This window comes from Pezoporus wallicus, unplaced genomic scaffold, assembly GCF_028554395.1.
Source record: "Pezoporus wallicus isolate ANWC-B61680 ecotype Strahan unplaced genomic scaffold, APGP_CSIRO_Pwel_v1 contig_5935, whole genome shotgun sequence".
In the NCBI taxonomy this organism is placed as follows: domain Eukaryota; kingdom Metazoa; phylum Chordata; class Aves; order Psittaciformes; family Psittacidae; genus Pezoporus; species Pezoporus wallicus.
Genome location: NW_026637215.1, coordinates 2,278,306 through 2,290,670, shown reverse-complemented (window position 1 = coordinate 2,290,670; position 12,365 = coordinate 2,278,306). Strand labels below are relative to the sequence as shown.

Below are 12,365 nucleotides of genomic sequence, written 5' to 3'. Positions count from 1 at the left end.
ATTCTGAAGGAAGAGACAAGACTCATCGTACCATCTTGGCAGGTCCAAGAGCCCTTGGGAAGTTTAGCAGGCAAAACTCTGTAATCTGAGGAACAACCAGAAATCATTGCTTCTTTTTTAATTGTATACATTAAAGTTTCTCAAGTTACCTCACATTTGAGTATGGAAAAATGGTAAAGTGTGTAGATTTGAAAACTTTTCAAGCTCCATGTCAGATTTTCACAGCACCAGGCCTGAAGCTTCTCTCTGCTTTATTCATCCTGTAATTCAATTTGCTTTATCTGCTTAACGTGGGAAATAACTAGCTAGAAATGTTTTGAGAATAAAATCAAAACTTGAAAAATATACAGCTGCCATGTTAACTGCTCCTGAAAAATACATTATTCCTCTTTAGATACTAAAGAATACATGGAGGTGCTGTACTGCATTTTCTTTCCCTTCCTTTCTGCATTAAAACTCTTCTCTTGAACCACTGCAAACCCAATAACAATGAAAGTCTTCCTGGCAAGTGGTTTTGAATTTAGCTATAAACCTAGCGCCTCATTTTATGGCTTTCCATAGAGCTTTTAATATAGAAAAGATGGCAGTAGCCCATGGATACTGTTTTATTTCATGAGAAAAGTTGTTGGTTGGAGATGAGATGAATGAGCCCTGGGTCCTGTTACCACTAATGACAACAGAAATGCTTGCGGACAGTCTGTTCTGTGTTAAACCACAAAAGAATATTTAGCAAGGGCTATTCTGCTACTATAAGATTTCTATTTCTTTTTTTAGCTGCCGATCACCAGTATTTTTATTTAGCCATGCTACGTCCAAGACTTTCTCCAAAGTCTCTCCAAAAGTGATTTACTCCAAAGACATCTTTTTGAATACAGTACAGAAAAATGAGAGAGGTGAAAATTCCAACCTGACAAATAAGCTTCAAATGTAGGACAGCAGGGTTTTTTCTCTCCCTGAAGGCCTATAATCAAAACATGATTCAAACTTCTCATGATGTATGACTTATCATTTACTTTCTCCTTTTTAGCAGCTTGAATTGTTCTAAATTAATGCATTCTTTATTAATTAAGAAGTTTCATCTTAATTTAAAATGCATTATTTTTATATATATACATTTCTGTGAATTCTTTCTTCTTTGTCTTTTTCTATTTTTGGAAGATAAACTTTTAGGCCCAATTCCTCTCTTCATTCTTGGCTTCAGGTATGACACAGCCCTGAACTTTGGGCATTTGAGATTCTGAGAAGGTTGTTGTCCTCCCACTATGAATTTTATCCCTGAAGAGCTGTAGTTACTTTCTTCATGAGAATGAGTAAATAACATACATACATATAATTCTTGTTCTCTGGAGAAACAACTGAATACTGATCTTCCCTTATCTTTTCACTCTTGCACCAAGGTCTTTCAGTTTATTAGGAAGACATTTGTACTTCTAGAACTGCCCCTTGGCTTAGGACTTATCATCTGTCTTCCCCAGTGATACATACTTCATGTTCTAAGTCTTTAAAATCTTTTTTGAATGGTCTCTTTTGAAGAGTGCTCTGACACCTGTGTTAGATCATGAAAACCCAAGATCTGTATTTAATTCCACTTTTACACACTGAACACTTCAGGTGAGTATTTAATATGCCTTCATACATAACCAGTGGTTTGGGCCATGTGTTTTTTTCTATATGTAAATGTGAACCTTAGCTAATGATTCACTTGTACCCCTATTCCACATGCAAAATCACCCTGTATCATAATGTTTTACTGTGATAATTGTATGAGACATGCAATTTAAAATAAGTCTGCTGCAGAAAAAAACTGAGAGCAAAGCTGTGAGATGTGATGACTACTTAATCCTGTACATCTATGAGTGTGTACATTTCAATGGATGTGGTAAACAGGACTCTCAGAGACTCATCAGGGAACAAATCAGCTATTTTGTGTTTGTATAGTAGAAGTTCAGTGTGACAATTTTACAGCAGTGACCATTCATTCTTTTTACAGCTGGTTGTGATGTGGTTATTCCCCCAAAACCAGGCAGGAAAATAAACACCTCTGCCCAAAGATCAGATTGTGGGAGGGGATATGTCTGTAGTGTTAAAATGAAGCCATACAAATTTGTTTATTCCTAAAACTGACCACAGCATGAAATGTTAGCCAGTTTATTATAGTGCTTTCAACTTGACTCTTCAGGAGGGCTTGCACCAAGATTTGTGCTGGTTTAATTGATCAATACACCACTTCTCCCAACTAGTTTCTAGGCTGTGTACCTTGCAACCTGGCTTGCAAGATACAAATCTGGTAACAGTGGGTTAATTCAAACAAGTAGTTGGTTGAATTCTTGTAATTGATATTACTACTACTACTACATGTTGTGATGTACTGATGTAACGAAGAGGACATTTTGGGGTGGAGGTATTTGTCGCATATATACTACTTGATAATATCTACTGCCAATCCCTCGGTTCACATCTGTATGCAGAGCCTGCTTTTTATTGGGTTATACTGGTGACAAAGAATGCCTTGAAATACTCAGCTCTTTTTTTAACTCATCTTCTGTGGTGATGAATAAAACAGATATTCAGGAAGGATATATCAAAAAGTGCATACAACAGACATAACAAAATAGCAAGTAGAAAATGATAATATTATTTGCTGCAATAGTCAGTCCAGTTCCACATAATTTTCTGTGTGATTTTAAGTGCTCTGTATAAAGATAAAATATGAATATTTTTAAATCTGTAGTTATAAAATATCAATATTCATTATCACTGTGCTTATACAAACTTTCATTGTAGAAAAAGTCAGATGAGATAGTGGAACACTTCCTATTTGATCAAGCTGGTATAGTGACAGCCCTGGTTTTGTAAGCAAAATCCAGTCATAATCTGGATACTTTAAAGGTTTTTTGTTTGTTGGGTATTGTCCCTGTTCCTCCCCAATTCCAATGAAGTGACTGAATTTTTCTCCCTCTGAGAGAACACTTAGAGATCAGTAAGAAAGTAAATTTACTCTTAGCAGGAAAACAGTTTAGATATAGCAGGTATGCTGGTTGTATTTATTTTATTTACATACAAATAAAATTGTTTAAGTTTTAAAGATTGTTATTTCAAATCTAGTTGTTTAAACTGATGTAGCTCCACTGTCTCCTATAGAGCTGTTTCATTTTAGCCAGGCAGAAAATTTGGATCATTTCATACCTAAAAACTATTGAAAGGAACACTTTAGAAGTATTTATTTCGATTGAAGTAAAACTGTGTGCACGGTTGATTTATTGTTTTTTCATTATTATTCCTGTTAGTTATGCAACTGTATCCATACTTTAAGCAACTTGTCTCATTCTTTCCTCCATTACAGATCGAAGTAGTCAATACTTTCAAGAGTGGCACTTCCTTTCAGGGGGCTCTAAGGAGACAGTCCTCCGTCACAAGCCAGACCCAGGATGTAACCAATATTTCTAGCCCTAGTCACGTATCGTTATCCAATGCTCTTTCCTCTCCTACCAGCACATCTGCTGCTGCGGCTGGGCGTGAGTGTGTATTCTTAATGCATCAGACCTACAGAGATGCCAACTTATGTAGCAGTCATTTGAGACTAAGCTACTTTGCCCTTTCCCTTCTTGTCCCGTTATGTTTATTAGTTTGCACGTAGCTAGAAACACATAACATGATTACTTTGTGTACAGTAGATACTCTCCATGATCCACTGCAAGTTTTGTTAACTTGCTGTTAGGACAGGACCTTCTAGTCATTTTTATCCCGTGTTTGGAGATTCTGCTTTTATTTGAAGCTTCTGTGTCATGTTTTCTCAGTCTCATTGGATATATTTTCTACTGCTCATGAATATGTACATTAAATGATTCTACGAATATCTTCTACTGAGCAATAGAGCTTGTGTGTAATATAGGTTACTCACATCCAGGAAAGATGTACTCTAATTAGCACAGGTGCAGGAAGGAACAAGGAAATAGAGAATCTAGTACATGATGCAAGGCTGAGGGATTAAGGTTTATATGACTGGTGAAAGAATAGGTCAGTTGTCACTAAATTCACTAGGAGGTAAGCATCAAGGAAGGAGGCATCTAGACAAGTTAAAAGGGCAGTGTTGAAACAACAAAATAAACGTGGTAATAAGTTTTTTTTTGTTAGAAGTAACAGGTTTATAAACTGTGAAATCTGACACAGCTTTCTTTTAGCTGCAAACAAAGCATCCAGTGAAGAAATAGTGAAGTGAATAAAAACTTTGAGACAGCTAACAAGAAAGGCTGCTTCAACAACAGTTAAATTCCAGTTGCTCAGGAAGGTTTTTACAGAGAGAACTTTGGTTTTGTAGTTGTACTTTGGAGTGTAAGTTGCTATTGTGTTTTACAGCATAGCCAGCATGAAAAAAACATTTAAATTTATAGAATCAGTTCACAAGTTTGTCACTTACTTTACAAAACAATGCACTATATTCTTTATGCAAGTTTTAGTGAAGAACTGGCCAAACAGCCAAGAAACCAGCCTTGTCTGTGTCCAACAGAGGGAAGGCAGGCAGAGACAAGGCAGACAGGGACAGACAAGAGAAGGAAATAAAATGCCAGAACTTCTGCCGAAGGAAAAGCAGCTTGACCTTTTCATTCTGTTTGAGTGTAAACCCCCTCAGTATTTGAACATCAAGCATTTAGACATGCATTAGAAGTTTTGTGGGAATTAAAATCTAAAGGAGAAACTGCTTTTGCTAGGAACCCAAAGAGACACAGGGGTACCAACTTTGGCAGCTGCTCCTTGGAGAAAAGTTCTATCTTTTGCTGCTTGGCTTTCTAACTTTTACTCTGACAGCACCAGACGTTGCAGGGCACAGTCAAGAGCAGCCAAGTCACTGAGGTGTGTGCCACAGCCAGGCCACAGGCAGTGTAATCTGCTTCTGAGGCCTCGGAGCCCACACTCCCTCCTTTCCATACTGAGCAGGACACAAAGCACTTCACACAAACCAGCCTTTCACCAGGGAACCATTTCCCATAATCTAATTTTTCCATTGGAGCAGGAAACAGAGAGCAGCTCATTCTGCTGTGGTAAATGTTACAATAACAGCCTGCAGCCAGCAGTCTGAAGGGATAAATCTAATAAAATGAAAATGCACAACTTATCTTCCCTCTTCTCTCCATTGCAGCAAAGCAACTAAGAATCGAATAGCCTTGTGTCTTGACAAAATGCCTTACTAGGTTACAGGATGAAGTTAAGTAATAGGAGAAAGCATAATCTGCTACAGTCTTCGATGTCTCTTTATTTAGAAAAATGAAAGTGGCCTACGGAGCTCATCAGTTATAGCCACATTTATTCAGTAAAATAAACCCCACATGATTAATTTGTTCAGCTACCCAAAGATATGTAACTCCATTGCAGAAGACGGTTAGAGATTGGGACTTTTAAAGTGGTTATTTTGGACACTTAGTATTTTATGACTATATATAGAGAAAATATTTATAATGCCTGTTTAGTATCAAACCAGTGTGAGTATCAATTATAACCCTTAGGGAAAGTTTTGATTTCTTAATGCAATGACAAAAATCTAATGAACGACAGTGAAAACCCAAACGAAGAAATAAATTGCTTTTAAATTTGTTTCCAATTAACAGTTGGTTCATCTTCTAGAACCTGGAAAACTGTTTCTAATCCAGATGCCATAGAAAAGGTGTCTGTTTTTGTCAATTGGCAGTTTCAGAGAAAATTTCAGTTCCAAAGCGCACACGTAGGTCTACCTTTCAGCTAAAATGTGTGTGGCTGGACAGAACTGGCTTCGTTCCTCTGAGCTGCTCAGAGTGAATTAAACCATAAATCATTACCTTCTTCTCATGGGGAAGAATGGAATAATGGGATAATTATACCTCGGATTTTGAAGCCATTCCTGCTCTTCAGGGATCTTAAAAATACTGCATAGGTAGATGTTTTATGGGGAGTATCAAGGGAAAAACTTCAGGCTGCGGCCAAGACAAAAGGGTCTAATATGAGCTACTATCAGGAGGGTTTATTTTCAGAGAAGTGGTGCTCAGCATGTTCAGCAATCAGGATATTGGTGTCATTTTGGGTGCCCAGAACGCAGATATTCTGAGATCAGTACTTAAAAATACAAAAATCACATCCTACTCTATTAAAAAGAATATGTAAGTCTAATTTCAGAGAGCATTTAATGCAGTCCTTCACTAATGATATCGCTTTTAAATCTATAGTTCATTGGGACACCTCACGAATTTCTGAAGATTTATAATAACATATATATGTTATTATAAATATATCATATGATAATATATTAAATAATACAAAACTATATTTTAGTATGTTGGGCAGATGAATGTTTAATTCCGAGGTTAGTTCACGCTTAAAAAGAAACCTGCCTGTCATATGCAGCCACATCTACAGTGGTTTATGAAAGAGCTTAGCAAATTATTACCTGAAAGTTTCAGTTATTCATAAATATGAATTCATTCCAGTCTTTCATAGCGTTGGGGAATACCTTAATTCAAAGCAATTTAGACAGAGAAATATTTATTGCAGTACTAAAATTTCCCTACTTCTACTTCTAAGTGATACTTTTTAGCTGTCACGGTATTTTGCCAATAACAAGTGAAAAATGTGTGGCTGTCAGCATTACCTGGTAACAATGAGGTCTGTATCGGGAGTCTCTTATCTTTCTTTTAAGTGAAAAACACTGCAGCTTTATATGAACATAGTGCAAATTTCTGCAAATTGAAACCTGGCATTTTATATACTTAGATAAAAGTAGAACATTTATTTCAATGCATGCATGTGCAACATGCATACATTAAGCTACAGAAAACAAAAACGTGGGGAAACCAAGAGTCTGTCTGTAATATGGTCTCAGCCAAGTTCTCAGGTTTTGTCATGTCCTCTGCAGGGATGCACATAATCTCTATCATTGTAAAGTTGTTACACAACAGAGTTAGAAGCGGGTTTAGATAGCAGGCTATCCCATCCTAGCTTTGGTTGGTATTTTACATGGTTTTATTTTGGAAAAGCAAAATCAGATTTAGTGGAACATCTTTTTTACTTCTGAAGCTCAGAATTAGTTAATTTGTGCTTGAAATGAAGTGTATGCTGCAAGGCTTTGCTACTACATTGCTTAATTAGGAAGAGGATGAGTACATCTCACTGTACACAAAGTAAACAAGTTATTATTTATCCTAATCTGTTTCTGTCTGGTTCTCACATGTTTATATTACCAGTAGGGTCCCCTTCAAAAGAACATGGTTTCAAACTTCCCAAGACAGACTCACATTTAATATTCCTTTGTCCTTGCTCTTCCACCTTCCTGTCAGTCTTATATATAGTCTCTACTGTTCCTAAGTGGAAGCAGCCAGAAACTGCAGGTCCCTTAAAAAAGAATTAATTTCTTTCATAAAAGATGATAATGAAAAAGTACTGTTAAGTGTTGGAAACATTGAGGGAAAAAACACCAACCAACCAGCCAGACCCCACCAAAAGGCAGCCTCCCAGGTCATGAATCAGCTCTAGCTGCTGTATTTGCAAGTTCCTTTCTCTTTGTCCTGCTGAGGTCCGTCACCATTCTGAGACTTTTAGAAGTGAGTATTTCATATTAACTCTAGCAAGAGTGGCCTCAAACAAGCCATTTGTTAAGAATGACATAGGAAAATGTGAGGACTCCAAATTCTATAGCAGCCGATTAAAATCTTATCAAAGAATCACAAAATACTCTCAAATATTTGTCCATCATGTAAATCTCTGAAGGTTTTTTAGGGTTTGGTTGGTTGGTTGGTTGGTTGGTTTTAAAAAAAAAAAAAAAAGAAAAATTAAGGAAATAGTTGAAATTTATCAGACTTCTCAGGAAACTGTCATTTACAGGCAGAAGCTCTGTACAGGCAATATTTGCCTCAGCATGGCATAAGGGCATCAGCAGGTTATCAAACTAACCTAAGACACTCAGCAAACTTCATTCTAGTGCATATTACAGTCCATTTACTAAAAGACAATTTTAAAGAGAGAGCTTAATATAGTTATTTGTAATAGTTGTGTTAGAAAATCAGATTCTTTTGTATCAAGAAAAATTATTTGCTGTTCCAGCAGCTTTTGCTTTTCTGTATTTCTTACATATTTAGTTTCCTATAAATGTAATCATCATTCAGCTGGACAAACTTTACAACTAAAACTTGAAGTCTTCAGTTTGGATCAGATTTTCTTCTGAAGAAAATGGGAACAAACTTCTTAAAAAATCCCACAATTCCCTGTTTTAATAAATGGCAAGGCCAAGATTACTGCCCAGTATTGATGGACATGCAAATCCCAGAGCAAGTCAAGTGGGCATACTAGGCTCAGGGAAGATGCTGGTTGCTTTCTGTGGCAGCATGGATTAATTCTCACTTGAGGAAGTGCAAGAAGCAGAACTTTATAAAGTCCACATCTGAAGTTATATTTGTAGAAGCTGCATTATTTGGGAACATCATCAAACTAGAAACAGGGATACCGTACTAAAACTTAGATGTTCCTACTGATTATAACCAAGTTCTCACAATCCTGCTGGGATATGCAAGATCAAAATCAGTTTCTGTAGCTCTTCCCTGCAGGGAAACTTAAGTAGGTTTAAAGTCTAAATATAAACCCAAGTCCTCAAAAGGAGATATAGCATGACAAGAAGGTTTAGACTCCTAATGCAGAAATTCATTCTTTACAACAGGGTTGCATAATACGTTTCAACTCTGCCAAATCTGACACCAAAGTGTCAGACTCCATAATTCTGCAGCAATCCTGTAACAAAGAAGTTGTGATACAGAAAGTGGAAGCCCTGCATGTGATTCTGAACTCATGCCCTAAAATTCAGTGCAATAAGAGCCAGGTGGGCCTTTTGCAAAATGAGACTAAGGGCTGAGGATTTCACAGAATATGCAGGTATTCCATTGCTGCATATGCTTTGACTTTTCAGCAGCTCTTATTGGATTTATTGCGTATTTATGTAGAAAGAAGAGAGTAGCGCAGATAATCTTATGCATCTGTTTCACTCATCAGAGCAGAAAACTCTTCTAAAATTTAGTGGGTATTTTATCTTTGAATTTGTTGAACTTCTGCATCATACAATCTACAGCATACTAGCCACAGCACTTAGAGGTGACTCCAACACATTTAATACCTACTCTTGTGGATACATAATCTCATTCTACTCATATAAAGGTGGTAGGATTCAAAACTAAACAAACCCAAATATGCTGAAGATAGGCCTTCTGTTTCAAAGCTTTACATATGCAGTAGTACTTGACCAAACTTATTTGCCTTTGCATAGTTATAGTCTTAATATAGAATAGTATCAGTTGCACCTAAGAGTTGGCATCTCTTTGCAAAATTGACCTCTTGTTTACAATTTTATACTAATCACCTTACTGATCTTTCAGTATTGAATTTATTTGCTTCTGCAGTGCCCTACTCTCTACTGTCTGAATATTAAATGTGTTTGTTTTCCCAGAGGGCTAGAGAACATTGGACAAAAGGGTTCAGCAGGAGAGAGTGAAATAAAAAGAGGTTGTGAGTCTTTAACCTTGAGCCTGAAATGAATGTGAACCAAACTCAAGATACTTGGCTTATATGAAGCCAGGTAAACATTCGAGTATAAGCCCACACACTACCAACCATAATACATCTGTTGATGCTTAACAGGCCTTGTGTATTTTGCCTAGATTGTTGTACTTAGGAGTGAGATTCTGAACGTCATCTTTTTTCTTCTGAAGGGAAAAATTTGTAGTATCTAAAAATCTATTTCTTTTATTTTTCTTGCCTGATGCAGTATAATAAATCTAACTTTCAAGGTGGGATGAACATGAAGAGTTTTTTCTATTACAGCTACAGAGAAGAAAGAAGTGGAAACTTATAGCAGTGTCAAAAATGTCCTGAAGTGTTGTCCCCACAGTCTTTTGTTTAAAAGCAGTTCATTTTTTTTTTCTGTTGTCTCCATTACTGTGAGAAAAGGGAGCTGTATCACATTGTTTGTCTTTTTTTGGCATTGTCAGTATCATAAAGTAACATCATGACATGAACTTACATAGTTCATAATAAACCAGCGCCCTCTGGGTTCTATCCATCATGGGTATGTCCGTGCTTTTACATGCTGTAGACCATAACATTATATGAAAGTTCATCCGCTTTATCTTCAGAAAAGTAACATGAACTTTGTTTCAGCAAAGCCCCTGAACATTTTTACACCAGATACTAGTTCAAATCTTGAACTTAAGCATGTATTAAAAGAATTTGTTGCTGTTGGGCCAAGTAACAGTGGGTAAACAGTGTTGTTTTTTTTTTTTTTGTTCTCAGCTTAAATATAGTAGAATATTCCATGGAAATTAGAATACCACTTCTGTATCCAATAAACCTCAGCTTCCACTAACATACATAATGAAAGGAACAAGTTTGTTCTTATAAGCAATAATTTTCAACATTGGGGGACAGACTATTAACATTTTGAATTACATTGTAATGCAGAAATTCTGTCACTGCGTGAGGTGTGACACTAAAAACATGAACGTTTTTCTTCTAGATGCCAAGCTAAATATGCAGAATTTAAAGCTGGGGAGGGAGTTTCTCCTTAAGCAAAAATTAGTGGAAAATACATATGCATGTCTTAAGGGATATTTTAAGGAAAGAAGGTAGTTTTCTACAGCTCCCTACTGAAGAAAGCTTGTTAGAAAGCTAACTTTATGTATTCTCAGCTTTAGGGTTTGCCCAAGTTTGGTTTCTGCATTACCACTGTGTTCATAAGATTAACTACTTTAGGTATCAGCAGATCTGAACTAGTTCTAATATTTTCACTAAAAAATCACTAAGAACAATTAGAAGCTATTTTATTGACATCTAAATGTTCCTGTAAGACTGCACAGTCCATGCCAAAACTGCCACAGGTCTTCACACTACGGGCTACAACTGCTGGCTGACTGTTCTGCAGTTACAGACTGTGTAAGCATGTCCAAGCACAGTATGTTAGTGCACTGTTTTCTCTCAGTGGATCCTTTGTTCAAACAGTCACTGCTGAGTACCAAATTCAGGTCATGGCAGGCAGATGTAACTGGCTTTCAGATATAACCTAAAGCTACAGTTTTCCCTCAGCTGTGTAAGCTGTTAGTCAGCTAGTCAGACTGTCTAAAAGTTTGGTATGAAATGCAACTCTGATGCCAAGTTTTGGTATTAAATGCAACATAGTTCCTACTAGGGAACTTGGAGCCTCATAAATTGAAATCGGTTCCTTCCTTGCTATAACCCACAGAGGCTTAAATGCAGTTTGTGTGACTTGAAGAAAAGCCTTATTCCATTAGATTCTTCTGCATCTGTTCAAGCATGATATCAAATTGTAAACATTTTATTTAAATAAAAATTTACCTTTACTGAAAAGAATCCAGCTAGCAAATAGAACCTAAATGTATGCAATAAGAAATGGCTGTATTCAAGAAAATGAAATTATTTTGTTGATATGATATAGCAAATAGCTGCAACTGAATAAGATGGCTGTTATTATTAGTTAGCTAACAGAAATAATAGGTAGCTTTGCAGAAAATTTCACTGTATCAGCCCATACTATAAAGCAAGTGTATTGCAGAGTTTCCTGATTTAAAATAGGGCGATGTAGTAACATGTCTTAAAGATTGCCTTGACAAAACATACTATTCTGTTTTTCTTGTTTAGACTATATTACTTTGAACTTTAAAATACAATATAGAAAGGTATAGATAATGAGGGAATTAGTATGTCACCTCTTCCCTATGAGTACCAATCCTATCTTTAGTAATGCAAATGAATCTCTTATCTCAGTGTGTTCACTATACAGAACCATCACATACTGCAGCACAGCTCAAAGAGATTCAGCTCTCCTAAATCCCTAGTTTGTAACTCCAGGGGCTTCTGCCAAAGAGGTGTTAGGTACACTCTGTAGTTGTAGCCTGTACATTTATTCTCATCTGCCTTTTTTCTTGCACCTCTGCCAGCCTCCTGAAATCTTCTAGTATAGTAGCATCTGGACTAGCTGTTCTGTACCACTCCAATCTTTTTATTTGGAACATAAGCAGTCCCATGAACTACTTTTTGTGCCCCGCTGTTACCAAATATATACGTACAAAAGAAAGGAAAAATGTTTGGACTGACTGAAGGCCATATATCTTAAGATGGCATGACTGACTTCCGCTGTTATTTTTGAAAGATTATAAATATCCAAATTAGAGAACATAAATGAGGATAAAGTTCAAAGAGATCAAAGTACAAGTCAGCTCCTTCTCAGCTATGCTGAAATTCTGTACAGATTGACAACTCCAACCACAGGATCAGCTAGACTCCACAGCTGTAACACTGTGACCCCATGCCATGACTGAAATGCAGTCTGCTAATTGAAAGAGGAA

At 36.6% G+C, this 12,365-nt stretch overlaps 1 protein-coding gene across 13 annotated transcripts in view; it reads left to right on the top strand.

Annotated features, from left to right (window-relative positions):
• Positions 1 to 12,365, top strand: part of ATP2B2 (ATPase plasma membrane Ca2+ transporting 2) — a 273,342-nt gene that overhangs the window by 255,856 nt on the left and 5,121 nt on the right. For 3 of the 13 annotated variants that reach the window (XM_057404269.1, XM_057404266.1, XM_057404270.1), the window contains one exon: positions 3,344 to 3,515. The exons of 8 other annotated variants lie outside the window; for them this stretch is intronic. In XM_057404269.1, coding sequence (XP_057260252.1) covers positions 3,344 to 3,515 — 172 coding nt within the window. Of the gene's footprint in view, positions 1 to 3,343; positions 3,516 to 9,454; positions 9,511 to 12,365 lie in introns of all 13 variants that reach the window. 2 more of the 13 variants (XM_057404267.1, XM_057404271.1) reach the window with 2 other exon arrangements.